At 33.4% G+C, this 15163-nt stretch overlaps 1 protein-coding gene across 6 annotated transcripts in view; it reads right to left on the reverse strand.

The window, feature by feature from the left end:
• The window catches only part of ZDBF2 (zinc finger DBF-type containing 2), a 128031-nt gene that overhangs the window by 82401 nt on the left and 30467 nt on the right, over positions 1-15163 (reverse strand). For all 6 annotated transcript variants that reach the window (XR_007951693.1, XM_051983703.1, XM_051983702.1 and 3 more), the window contains exons 8-11: positions 11782-11833; positions 10805-10855; positions 9307-9412; positions 491-618 (exon numbers count right to left, since the gene is read on the reverse strand). Coding sequence is in view for 5 of the 6 variants with exons in the window: in XM_051983703.1 (XP_051839663.1) it covers positions 491-618; positions 9307-9366 (188 nt within the window). In the remaining variant the exon portion in view is untranslated. The remainder of the gene's footprint in view (positions 1-490; positions 619-9306; positions 9413-10804; positions 10856-11781; positions 11834-15163) is intronic.

Consider the following 15163-nt stretch of genomic DNA (forward strand, 5'->3'; position numbering starts at 1 on the left):
ATATCACAGAAAAGGATAACTCTCTTAAAGGGTCTTTCTGTCAGTTCTTCTTTTATTACAAAACTTAAAGCTTTCTGACCCAATAGATTTTATTCTTCCTTTTTTACTAACTTTTCAGTCACTAATATTTAAAAAACTGGTTTCCAATGCATTGAATCCTATATTGACAGTGAATGATATTTTTATGATAACACATTTGTTTCGATAGTGATATACTAAGATATCATTTATCATCACTGAGCCAAAACTTTCTTTGGGAAAAAGCAAGAGAAGAAACCAAGTCTATGTAAATGAAAGTTCTTATTTTTAAAAACCTGACATACTAACAGAAATTTTTTACATAAAATTTTTAACCTTTGTTCTCTGATGCAAAAATTCACCTAGAGAGTTCTCTACCAAAACATTTCACACTTTTATTTACCATGATGTGGGCTATAGCAATGCACTATTAATAACTTCTTTCACCCCACCCACTACCACCCTGTTTTACCTGTTATCATAATACTGATGTGGGTGATACTGCATAACATCATGAAGGAAACGATCCAAAAGGCTACTGGTACCCAGTCGATATCTACAGTATGTAGCAAAGTATCTATGTTGGGGGCTGATTATATGCTGAAAAGAAAGGAAGACATGTTTTACTCAAAGGGAGGAACAAATGATACAAAGACTATTTCATGAAAAGGTTATACGGTTAAATTCCAATCAAACCAACATACTTTTATTGTATCCTGACTATCTGTGAGGTACTATGCTTGATACTGAAGACAAAAATTCCCAATTTTAAAATAAAAGATGCTAGGTAAAACTTGGATGATTATTTTTAAAATTCCATCCATTCCTTAAATTTCTCATACTTTCAATTTCTGGACACTTTTTATATTCAGCCACATCTTACATTCACTGCTTTTCTTAGTCAATAGACTAAAAACTCACAATTTATCGTTAGAAGAGGCCTAAGAGATTCTCAGGTCTAACTTGCTCATCGGAGAGGTAAGTGATATCCACCAAGGTATCCCCACAGTAGCAGCACAGTCAGCTCTGAATTAAGCATTTCTTTCAAATTCAATGCTTTCCCCAATATTCTAATATCCTCAATTACAAGGATTATGTCTGGTTTTACCTCTGTACTCCTAAACCTGGAACATGCTTTGGTCTAGTTAAACGAACTAAAAGTATAAGTATTTGCTGGACTGAATTGAATTCACTACATAATGTAAGGAGTCAATTACTTTTGCTTAATTATCTTTGGCAATATGACAAGACTAAGAACATAAGTATTCTATGTTTAAGTCACATTAACAATATTGGAAAATTGAATTGTCTCATTAATAGATGCTTATGTAGACTTATGAAGAAAGATTTTTTCAAAATATAACATACAGAGAAAATTATCAGAAGTATTTCTTCCCCAGGGTTATTTGAAAATTCTGACCTAGGGCCATTTTATCCCATTCATGGTCTCAACTAACCATGCCTATCACAACCTCATCTGACTCCAGGCTTCCAGCTGCTTTACTCCTTCAGGCCCTGATAAAATAATCTGAGAGATGAATAAAACAACCCTCCAAAGGAAAAAAATAAGCAAAGCCACATTTAAAATCTAATCCAGCCCTTATCCTCACCTTGCTCTTCCAAGAAAGGTTACAGCCACATGATGGACAACCAGATGATGACAAAGTAATAATGGTTGTCTTATACAAGCCACATCTAAAACCCCACTTACAACCTTTAATTTTTCCTCTCTTTCTTTCCAATATATCTACCATCTATCTCAAGAGAAAATACTGAGACTTCTCAAAGAGACTTGTAGAACAGCAATGGAATAAATGTGTAAATCAAAATTAACCCAAAAAAAGTTAATACTTTAAATTTTAGATAATGTAATTGAATTTAAAGTAGAAGTATGGAGGCACTGAAATATTACAGCAGATGTGCAGCCCCAATAGGCAGTACAGGACTTTTCCTTGGGGCAGTTACAAACCTACAAGGTGGGCCCCCCCCCCCCAATGCTGGGCTTGGCCTGGGGCAACAGAACTGCCACAACTTGCTTCCATCCAGTCTGAGCAGGGCTATTCGCTGGCTAAATAGCCACAAGGCGGGGCAGGGCTTTGGCCTGGGGTACTGACACTTCCAGTGCTTATTCTCTAGCCTTAGAGGAGTCATTAAACCTCTGCTGTGCTGAATCACTTCCAGTTGGGGGGAAAGGAGAGGGATTTTTTCCCAGAGCACTCCTATACCTCATTGCCTGAAGCCTGCTTACATCTTTCCCTGCTTTGCAGAGGAAGCTGGTAACCTCCTTACCCTGAAGGCAGACCCTGAAGGATTTTTTAAATGAGTAAAAAAATCAAAAGGACAATTGATCGATAGCTTCTATGCAGAAAAGATCAGGTTTGCAACCCCAGGAGACTAATAGCAAACAGTCTCCAGACAATACCCCCAAAGGGGAATGTTAACTGGGCCCCCCTTTACATAATGCTTTCCTAGGAGAGACCATTAAAAATCTCAAACAAGAGTTAGAAAAAAATGGGGAAAAGAAAGAGAAGCTTTGCAAGAAAGTAACAACTTCCTGAAATATGAATTGGAAAAGGTAAAAAATTCCCAGAAAGTGGAGGAAACAGAATTTGTTAATTGGAAAAGGTAAAAAAAATCCTAGGAAAGTAGGATTTCTGAATTGGAAAAGATAAAGAATTCACAAGAAAGTAAGATTTGTGAATTGGAAAAAGAAAATAATTCACTAAAAAAAAAAAATTAGTGAAATGGAAAAAAATTTCATAGAGCAAAACAACTCATTTAAAAACTCAATTGGACATATACAAAAAGAAGTTAAAAAAGCTAATGAAAATAACTCATTAAAAATCAGAACTGAACAAATAGAAACCAATTATTCATTGAGACATCAAGAATCAAGCAAGCAAGATCAAAAAATGAAAAATTAGAGAAAAGCATCAAATATCTACTTGGAAAAACAACAGACCTGGAAAATAGATCTAGGAGAGATAATCTGAGGATTATTGGACTTTCCAAAATTATGATGAAAAAAAGAGCCTAGATACTATTTTACAGGAAATCATCAAACAGAACTGTCCAGAGGTAATAGAATCAGAAGGTAAAATAGGCAATGAAAGAATTCATCGAACATCTTCTGAAAAAGGCCCTAAAATAAAAACTCCAAGAAATATTGTGGCCAAATTTCAGAATTATCAGAAAGGAAAAAATAGCATAAGCATCCGGAAAAAAGCAATTCAAATACTGAGGTGCCACAATAAGGATCACCCAAGATCTGGCTGCCTCCACATTAAAGAATGAAGGGCCTGGAATCTGATATTCCGAAAGGCAAAAGAACTTGGAATGTAGCCAAGAATAAACTACCCAGCCAAGCTGAGCATTTTCTTCCAGAGAAGAAGATGGACATTTAATGAAACAGATGAATGTCATATGTTTCTAAGAAAAAAATCAGAACTAAACAAAAAATTTGATCTCCAACCATAGGACTCAAGAGAAGAAGAAAAAGGTAAAAGGAACTCTGGAGAACTGTATTTCTGTTGTGGATATACAAAAAGACTACATGTATAATTTGATTTTATTGATATAACATAAAAAAGAGGAAGTAGAAATGGAAAGGGGATAGTGTCAGAAAAAGGTGAAAGGGGGTAAAAAGAGGGAAACTATATCCCACAAAGAGGCAAAGAAAACATCCTATCTGAGGAAATTTAGAGAGAGGGAAGAACATCGTGTGAATCTTAACTCTCATCAGAGTTGGCTCAAAGAGAAAATAATTGACATACTTGTTTTATAGAAAATCTTCTCTCACCTCATTAAAAAGGGGGAGAGGAAAAGGGGAAAGGAAAAGAGTAATAAGAGAAGGGTACAAGAAAGGGGAAGAGATTGAAAGGGGGGAGGAAGGGATCCTAAAGAGGGTGAACAGCATGATACAAGTGGGGCACATAAGTTTAAAACTGGGAAAGAGGGTTGGGAGGGGGGGTTTAAAAAAAAAGAAAAGCATAATATAGAGATAAAAGATGGCAAGAAATACAGAATTAGTAATTTTAACCCTAAATGTGAATGTGATGAACTCTCCCATTAAGAGGAGGCAGATAGCAAGATAGCAGATTGGATCAAAAATCAGAACCCTCCAATTTGTTGTTTACAGGAAACACATTTAAAGAAGGGAGATACATACAGAATAAAGGTAATGCTGGAGGAAAATCTATTATGCATCAGTTACATCATTACAAAAAAGCAGGGGTAGCCATCCTTATCTCAGATCAAGCAAAAGCAAAAATCGATCTAATTAAAATAGATAAGGAAGGAAACTATATCTTGCTAAAGTGTAGCATAGACAATGAAGCAATATCAATACTATACATACATGCACCAAGTGGTATAGCATCTAACTTCCTAAAGAAGTTAAGAGAGTTCCAAGAAGAAACAGACAGCGAAACTGTAATAGTGGGAGATCTCAACATTGCACTCTCAGAATTAGATAAATCAAACCACAAAACAAATAAGAAAGAAATTAAAAAGGTAAATAGAATATTAGAAAAATTAGGTATGATAGATCTTTGGAGAAAACTGAATGGAGACAGAAAGGAATATACTTTCTTCTCAGCAGTTCATGGAACCTATATTAAAATTGACCATATATTAGGACATAAAGACCTCAAAATTAAATGCAGGAAGGCAAAACTAGTAAATGTGTCTTTTCAGATCAGGATGCAATTAAAAACTACATTCAACAAAAAGTTAGGGGTAAATAGACCAAAAAGTAATTGGAAACTAAATAATCTCATCTTAAAGAATGATTGGGTGAAATAGCAAATGATAGACACAATTAATAATTTCACTCAAGATAATGACAACGATGAGATATCATACCAAAATTTGTGGGATGCAGCCAAAGAGGTAATAAGGGGAAATTTTATATCCTTAGAGGCTTACTTGAATAAAAGAGAGAAAGAGAAGATCAATGAATTGGGCTTGCAACTTAAAAAGCTAGAAAAAGACCAAATTTAAAACCCCCAATCAAATACTAAACTTGAAATTCTAAAATTAAAAGGAGAAATTAATAATATTGAAAGTAAAAAAACTATTGAACTAATAAATAAGACTAAGAGTTGGTTTTATGAAAAAACCAATAAAATAGATAAGCCTTTGGTAAATCTGATTAGAAAAAGGGGAGAAGAAAATCAAATTATAGTCTTAAAAATGAAAAGGGAGAACTTTCCACCAACAAAGAGGAAATTAGAGAAATAATAAGGAGTTACTTTGCCCAACTTTATGCCAATAAATTTGATAACTTAAGTGAAATGGATGACTACCTCCAAAAATATAGGCTTCCCAAATTAACAGAGGAAGTAAATTTCTTAGTCCCATTTCAGAAAAAGAAATATAACAAGCTATTAATCAACTCCCTAAGAAAAAATCCCCAGGACCAGATGGATTTACATGTGAATTCTACCAAACATTTAAAGAACAATTAGTCCCAATGCTATATAAACTATTTGAAAAAATAGGGAATGGAGTCCTACCAAATTCCTTTTATGACACAGACATATTACTGATATCTAAACCAAGTAGGTTGAAAACAGAGAAAGAAAATTATAGACCAATCTCCCTAATGAATACTGATGCTAAATAAAATCTTAAATAAATAAGATATTAGCAAAAAGACTACAGAAAATCATCCCCAGGATAATACACCATAATTAAGTAGGGTTTATACCAGGAATGCAGGACTGGTTCAATATTAGGAAAACTTATCAGCATAATTGGCCATATTAGTAACCAAATTAACAAAAACCATATGATCATCTCAATAGAGGCAGAAAAACCATTTGATAAAATCCAACATCCATTCCTATTAAAAACACTTGAGAGTACAGGAATAAATGGACTTTTCTTTAAAATAATTAGTAGCATCTATTTAACCATCAGTAAGCAACATATGTAATGGGGACAAACTGCAACCATTCCCAGTAAGATCAGGAGTGAAACAAGGTTGCCCACTATCACTATTACTATTCAATATTGTAAGCTTTGGCAATAAGAGTTAAGAAAGAGATTAAAGGAATTAAGAGTAGGTAATGAGGAAACCAAACTATCACTCTTTGCTGATGATATGATGGTATACTTAGAGAACCCCAGAGATTCTACTAAAAAGTTATTAGAAATAATCCACACCTTTAGCAAAGTTGCAAGATACAAAATAAATCCACATAAGTCATCAGCTTTTTTATATATCACTAACAAAATCCAACAGTTAAGAGCTACAAAGAGAAATTCCATTTAAAGTAACTACTGATAGTATAAAATACTTAGGAATCTATCTACCAACGGAAAATCAGAAACTTTATGAGCAAAACTACAAAACACTTTCCACACAAATTTTAAGTCTGATCTAACCAAATGGAAAAATATTAAATGCTCTTGGATAGGGTGAGCAAATATAATAAAGATGACAATACTACCTAAACTAATCTATTTATTTAGTGCTATACCAATCAGACTCCCAAAAAACTATTTTAATGATCTAGAAAAAATAACAACAAAGTTCATATGGAAAAACAAAAGGTCAAGAATTTCAAGGGAATTAATGGAAAAAAAAAAAATTCAAATGAAGGTAACCTAGCTGTACCAGATCTAAAATTATATTATAAAGCAGCAGTTACTAAAACTATTTGGTATTGCTAAGAAATAAGTTGATCAGTGGAATAGGTTAGGCTCAAAGGACAAAACAGTAACTTTTGACAAACCCAAAGACCCCAGCTTTTGGGATAAGAACTCATTGTTTGACAAAAATTGCTGGGAAAATTGGAAACTACTGTGGCAGAAACTAGGTATTGACTGACACTTAACACCGGACACCAAGATAAGGTCAAAATGGCTTCATGATCTAGGCATAAAGAATGAGATTATAAATAAATTAAAGGAACACAGGATAGTTTACCTCTCAGACCTGTAGAAGAGGAAAGAATTTATTACCAAAGAAGAACTAGAGATCATTACTGATCATAAAATAGAAAATTTTGACTATATCAAAAACTAATGCAGACAAAATTAGAAGGGAAGCAATAAACTTAGAAAACATTTTCACAGTTAAAGGTTCCGATAAAGGCCTCATTTCCAAAATATATAGAGAATTGACTCTAATTTGTAAGAAATTAAGCCATTCTCATTATTGTTCTGTAAGGAACGACCAGCAGGATGAATACAGAGAGGACTGGCGAGACTTACATGAACTGATGCTGAGTGAAATGAGCAGAACCAGGAGATCATTATATACCTCAACAATGATACTGTTTGAGGATGTATTCTGATGGAAATGGACCTCTTTCATAAAGAGAGCCTTAATTGATCAAAGATGGACAGAAGCAGCTACACCCAGAGAAAGAACACTGGAAATGAATATAAACTGCTTGCATTTTTGTTTTTCCTCCCGGGTTATTTATACCTTCTGAATTCAATTCTCCCTGTGCAACAAGAAAACTGTTTGGTTCTGCACACATATATTGTATCTAGGATATACTGCAACCCATTCAACATGTAAAGGACTCTTGCCATCTGGGGGAAGGGGTGGAGGAAAGGAGGGGAAAAATCGGAACAGAAATGAATGCAAGGGATAATGCTGTAAAAAATTACCCTGGCATGCGTTCTATCAATAAAAAATTATTAAAAAAAAAATTCCTTCGGATTTAAATGTTCATAGGTGATAAAGCTATTTTTCAGATTTTTCTCTTTATATTATTATGTGTATGGCTTGAATGGAAGCAAATATAAAATGATTATTAAATTGCATTTGAAATAAAAAAAAAAAATCAAGCCATTCTCCAATTGATAAATGGTTAAAGGATACGAACAGACAATTCTCAGAGGAAGATATTGAAACTATTTCTAGCCATATGAAAAGATGCTCCAAGTCATTATTAATCAGAGAAATGCAAATTAAGACAACTCTGAGATACCGCTACATACCTGTCAGATTGGCTAGAATGACAGGGAAGATAATGAGGAATATTGAAGGGGATGTGGAGAAACAGGGACACTAATACATTGGTGGAATTGTGAATGCATCCAACCATTCTGGAGAGCGATTTGGAACTACGCTCAAAAAGTTATCAAACTGTGCATACCCTTTGATCCAGCAGTGTTACTACTAGGCTTATATCCCAAAGAAATCTTAAAGAAGGGAAACGGACCTGTTTGTGCAACAATGTTTGTGCCAGCCCTCTTTGTACTGGCCAGAAACTGGAAAATGAGTGGATGCCCATCAACTGGAGAATGGCTGAATAAATTGTGGTATATGAATATTATGGAATATTATTGTTCAGTAAGAAATGACCACCAGGATGATTTCAGAAAGGCTTGGAGAGACTTACATGTATTGATGCTGAGTGAAATGAGCAGGATCAAGAGACCATTATATACTTCAACAACAATACTATTATGATGATCAATTCTGATGGACCTGGCCATCTTTAGCAATGAGATGAACCAAATCAGTTCCAATGGAGAAGTAATGAACTGAATCAGCTACACCCAGCAAAAGAACTCTGGGAGATGACTAAGAACCATTACACAGAATTCCCACTCTCTATATTTTTGTCCACCTGCATTTTTTTATTTCCTTCACAGGCTAATTGTACACTATTTCGGGGGCCAGTTCTTTTTGTACAACAAAATAACAGTTTGGACATGTATACTTATTTTGTACTTAATTTATACTTTAACATATTTAACATGTATTGGTCAACCTGCCACCTAGGGAAGGGGATGGGGGGAAGAAGGGGAAAAATTGGAACAAAAGGTTTGGCAATTGTCAATGCTGTAAAATTAACCATGCATATATTAAAAATAACAAATTTAAAAAAAGAAAAAGAAAAAGAAAAAAAAAAAAAGAAATACTACTATAGAAGAGTACAAACTGTCAGATTCAACTGATGTGTTGGCTAGTTTTGATGAAGGGTTTTTTGCTTCTTAATCCTTTTATTCTTTTAGTAAAAAGATTAGGATAACATCAGGAATAAAAGTAATATAAAAAAACATTAATATGAATTTACAATTAAGAGAAAGAACTTCATTATACCACTATCTAACCTTATCACCTCATCACACATCTTTTAACCTGACGATAACCTCTGAATTTAAATCTAAAATAGAAGGGAAAGAAAACCTCAACTTTACAAATCTGAATCTCACTTCTGAAGACAGAAATCCTACAACATACAATACTTGAGATAAGAGAAGACACAGGCTAAAAACACATTTCCGTCATGATCTGCCATATCATCAGGCAGCTCTTACCTGTTCCAGGTTAATGTAGTGCATATGGCAACAGTTGCAATACCCTTGTCGGTTCTGCATGATGGCTCTGCGAAGGCCAGCTGTCCCCTGGCTCCGAACCTTTAAGCTAACAGGAAGAAAAATGAACAACATTCCCAAGACCAGTAAGAAAACTGCTAAATATTTGTTACATTCTGTTGTTTTAATGGGGGACAGGAGGTGGAGGGCAGGTAGTTAAGAAAGGAGCAAAATCAAATGTTTTTTAATGAAATAAAGTAAGTTTTTAAAAAATTTTAAAGAAATTTACTTTACTTCCTATTCCCAAGATACTATGTGCAGATCTAGTGAAGCTATAACAGGATATCTAGCTCATCTCTGATAATCCCAAACAGTTTCCAGCATTTGGAAAAAATAGAGACTAGATTTACAGTAATTTTTTCAAAGTTAGTCATTTTTAATATTAGAATTTGATTCTGTGAGAATTAATATCACCCTAGGGAAGACCATAATGTTTTATAAGAAAAATTACTTCTCTAAGTTACTAATACATCATGTACTTGAGCATATTAGTTTAATATTTGAAACATTTCTATTTTTGCAAAGTTCCTTTCATTTTAATTATTCAAATAAAGGATTTATACTACAATGTCAAGTGACACTATAAATATATTCTTAAAAACTCGTTCCTACAATCTTATTCCTTATTTTAAATGTTTCCAAGCTCTATCTTTACTAATTAGATCAAAAATAAAGATGACAAATGTTTAAAGTTATAACTGGAAGAGAAAGGAGGTGTGAACCTGTATCATTACCTTAGTAACTTCCAATGTAGACAAGAAGCTCATCTAAAACTTAAAATCCCAAATAGTTGTCTGGGACAGAAAGTAGTGATGGGGTCTGCTCCAGTTACTAATGTTCATAGCAGATCTTACCATTCTAGTGGAATTTGAAATTAATTTAAGATTTGAAACTTTAGACAAATCATACTATAAAGATTTTATTCAGATTTAAGAAAATAGCAATATATAGGTGTGTTTTTTTAACTGATGTTTTTAGTTTCTCTAGAAATTAAAAAAATTATTTATAATAGTTCTACTATAATAATCTCGACTACAGATTACTATAATAATTTCTCATGACCATCTGGCCCTATGTCTTCTATGATGTTATTCAAAGGATTTCATAGGACTTAGGAGTGGAATGGCCTTTAGAAAATATCTATTCCAAATACTTCCATTTTCCTGATGAGGAAACAAAGGCCAAGAAAGGTAATGGCTTCCTAATGTTTAAATCACTACACTAATTAGACATCTGGCTTTTCTCAATATTGAAAATATTATTGTATGACTCTATAATTTGGGTCATTATAAGCAGAGCAGAATAAACAAGCCATTATTCTGCAACTGGAAAGATTTTTATCGTTAACATCAATGAAATACAAGATATAAAAGCCTTAAATATTCAATTGTTTATATTCTTTAAGTTAAAATGTCCATTTCTACCCTTGGAACTAACTTACCTGCAATTTCTTTCTCTCCTTTGAGAGCCTCTAATGGCCTGCTTCCAATACCTACAAAGAAAATGAAGTAATGTATACAATGAAAATATAAAGACATGAAGAAATGATCTACAAGTTTATCTTTCTCTTTACTGCCTTACTAACTGAATGGAAACTACAATGCAAAACCCCTCAACTAGTTTTTTATTTTAATAAGTATAATCACCAGACTTCAAGTCTAGTTTTAATTCTGAGTCATTAAAAAATAAGTGTCTTTTAATGCATTAAGATTATTGAAGATAAAGTATAATTTCAACAAAAATTCTCACAAGTACATAAAACCAAGTTTTATATCATTTATATCATTCAAACTTAATAATGTGCATATATTTTTTACAACTTCTCCCACTATACATTAATGATTACATTTAAAAAGTCCATGAACAAAATCAGGCCTAAAAGTACAGAACTACTATATAGGGTATTTCTATTATGTTAATAAAATTCTTAATTATTACAATTCTGACATGTACTTAATGTTCAAAATAGGATTCTAAAAGAAGAAACTGTCCTTCAAACTATTAAGCATTTAAATGTCCAATTTTTAAGTATAATGTATGTGAATTTAAATGAGTAAAATTCAATAGATATTAACAACAGCACAAATATAACCCCCCCAAAAATAATAATAGTGGAATACTTGTCACTCCTATGCACTACCATAGGCAGTAGCAAATAGCTTAAGGAGATGCACAGATGAATAAAGATTTCAGCCCAAAAAGCCAAACAAGATTCCTGTGTAGTAGTGAACTCTACCATTTAGATGCCAAATGAATGGTGAAACATCTAATTAATCAGGGCAGGATGGTGGAAAAAAGTTTTAATTTAGAACCTATGTTTACACTAATCTGGGTGCTTGAATTGAATTCATCTATCTTGGGAGCTTTATTGTATTCCACTGGTACTGAGTATTTTAATAAAATTAATAAATACCCTACCTTAAATGGAAGAAGCAGAAGCCACCTCAGCAGTTGTAATCCTGTTAGACATCTGTGAATTAAAGAGTAGATAATTTATTTGCCGCAATTGCTATCTAGCCTTAATTACTGAATGAGTGGGGCCTCAGTCAGACTGAGACCTGATGACTTTAGCTTAAAAAGGTCAAGGTCTCCCATTACATCCAGGGCCATCTCCAGTCGTCCTGATATGGAACTGAGCACTCCACCCATATGGATCTGGAAGGGAAGGGGAGGCAAGTGACCTTACCCAGCCCTTCTTCCCTTAAATCCAATTCACTTGAATGTCATAGCATTACCTCCTTGATGACCTGGTCCTCATCCAGATTATGATTACTTTCATTGACTAAAGTAGACCCAATGCTATCTCCAATAGTAAAGACAAAAGTCTCACCTTTATGCAATATTTCAACAGCAACAAGATTAGGAAAGATTACTTTTTAAACAAAAAGCCCTTCAACAATTTTTCTGAGTTCCACTATATAACTTCATCAGAATGATGCTAGCTTTGGTAAAGATTCTTGAGCCATCAATCTTATCATGAAAACCTAAAACTTTAAGAAAGGAAATAAGAGCTACTAAACATACACTATAAGTTTGTATAACATAGCTCTTAGTTAGAATTAGAACAAGGGACAAACAACATGGGAATTTGTTTTGCTTTATTATGTTTATTTGTTAGCAAGCCTTAGTTTTTCTATTTTTGGGGGATTTGGGTGAAAATAAATAAATAAATAAATAAATATATATTGTGTGTGTGTGTGTGTGTGTGTGTGTGTGTATAAGAGAATAGAAACAATTCTCTATTGTCAGGGACATAGAGAGAAAAAAAGAGTAAATAAGTGAAAAAATAAAATTTAATTTAAAAAAATGAAAATACAGACACAAATGAAGACCTATATAAACTGATACAAAGTGAAGTTAAATACCACTACAAAAACACTAACTTAAAGAGGGGGAAAAAAGTTATACACACACACAAAGAAAATGAACAGTGAATAATTTTTAAAAACCACAGTTGGTCCTGAAGAAATATATGAGAATGTACCTCCTTCTATTCTGTTTAAAAGAGAGAGAAGATAAGTGTGGAACACTGAAAAGGATATGAAAGTGTATGCTAGTGATGTATTGGTTAATTCCACAGAATTGTGCTTTTTTTTTTTCCTCTAATGGTTTTTCTTTATTTGCACAATTAATAATCAAATCAGAGTAAAATAAAAGGCTAAAATCATATGGTAAAGGAAAAAAAAAAAAGAGGAAGCAAAGTAAATAGTAAAGTCAAAGAATCTTTAAGACCAGAAGGAAGAAATAAATTATCTCAACACAAAATCCTTGATTTCATTAAATGTAAGGAATTAGCAATGTGAGAATTCCTTCCACTCCCACAGTTAAAATTCATGCCTAAGTCACAAATAAGTCAAAAGAGGAACAAACTGCTCTTGATACTGAGGAAGATTTGAACCCAGATATTCTTTACTATAAACCTAGTGCTCTATTCCCTAAGGCACCCTGCCCCTACCCTAAAAGAAAGAATTATTCTATACAAAACAAGACATCATCTCAGATATTAGTAGTATGAATGTGATTTCAGATTCTAATCCAATCATAACTGAACAAGAGATTGTTCTACAATATCTCAAACAAGAGATTATTCTTGCCTTCCTGCAAAGTTTGTAGCGAGTTTCTAGAAGCCCAATAAATTGCCTCTTGAGGAAGACTACTCCACTCTTGGATAGCTTTAATCATTAGGGACTATTTTTTAGCAATCAAGTTAAAATCTGTCTCTCTGCAAATTTTATCCATTGTTCTTAGTTCTGACTCCTAAAACCAATTAGAACAATGCTAATTCTTTCCTAATCAATCAATAACTTTTACATTAAGCATTAAGGTGTTACCTTGTACACATTTCAGTCTTTAAACTTCTTCAACCTATTTAGATTTTATGCTCTTTCATCCAATTCTCATATGGCAAGGTTTACAGTTTATTCCCCCATCTTGATTGTTCTACAATTTATAAATGTCCTCTTTTAAAAATAGCACTCTTGAAAAAAGGTATAGCAGATTCCAGATATAGTCTAATAACAATAGAGTAAAACCTTGCCAGCAACTCTCAGCACAGACTAGGATCAAAACAGCTTTTTTGGCTGTTCGATAACATTACCAACTTATCCTGAGATTGCAGGACACTAAAATGCAGATTATTTCTATTTGAAATTTGTTTCTATCTAGCCTACCTCCCTCATCACGTATTTGTAAAATTGATTTCTGAATACAAAGGTAGGACTTTAACATTTATCTCTGAAATTTTGCCTTAATAAATTTGTCTCATCATTCTAGCAAGTCAAATCTCTCTTAGATACCAACTTCATGACAAGACTACTGAGCCTCCATGTTATCTGGAGTTCTAATAAGTATTCTTTTATATCTCAATCAAATCATTATACAAATTCTGTTATTGTTTGTCCTTCATTTCTTGAAGAGGACCATGACATCAGGAAGGTGATGCCAGGACATGCAAGTGAATTGGATTTAAGTGAGGGAAAACTGGGCAAAATCATCATCAGCCTCCTTTTACTCCTCTGAATGACTCTCAATATGCTGAAATTTCAAAATATATCTTGGAGTTTATGGGCTAGGTTATTCTTTCTTAAGGATATATAACCCAAATAACTCTGGCTCTCATTTACTAGGCTAATAATAGGACCAAGTCAAGCCCTATTCGGTCACTGTTTGAGTCCAGATTGGCTCAGAGTGAATTTAAGCAGCAATTGTTTCGATTTGGGCCCAGATCCTGACAGACAGACATACACACACACACACACACACACACACACGTACACACACAATAAATGATGGATAGATGGGTGGACGGATAGATATACACATAAATAGAGATAGAGACATAAACATTTTTTAAAAAGTAGATAAAAGAAGCCATTCTCGGTCTCAATTTTTATCTAGCCTTAATCATCTATTGCATACTGCCTCAGTCAAACTGAGACCTGTTAAAAGACAACAAATAATAAAACACAAATCCCTAGGGCCTTCCACCCCAGGATGACTTCCAAAAGTTAAGAGGAGCCCCTTTAATGAGTAGTCATCACCTATGGGTGTAGTCATTTAATCATTTCTAAATTTACTAAATATCTTCCCATCTTGACTGTAGGAACTCCTTCCTGATCAAGAGCTGCTAAATGATGAAGTAAACAAGGAGTCAAAAGGAAAGTAACATTTTATATGAACTTAATTAGGAATCTTATCTTTTTAATCTTATCACATATTAACTTATTTTTATTTAATTTAATGGTCCAAGTATGTGCCCCTACAACTAACCTGAGCCTAAACTACTAGATTGCCTGAGTTA

The sequence above is a fragment of the Antechinus flavipes genome, chromosome 3, assembly GCF_016432865.1.
Source record: "Antechinus flavipes isolate AdamAnt ecotype Samford, QLD, Australia chromosome 3, AdamAnt_v2, whole genome shotgun sequence".
In the NCBI taxonomy this organism is placed as follows: domain Eukaryota; kingdom Metazoa; phylum Chordata; class Mammalia; order Dasyuromorphia; family Dasyuridae; genus Antechinus; species Antechinus flavipes.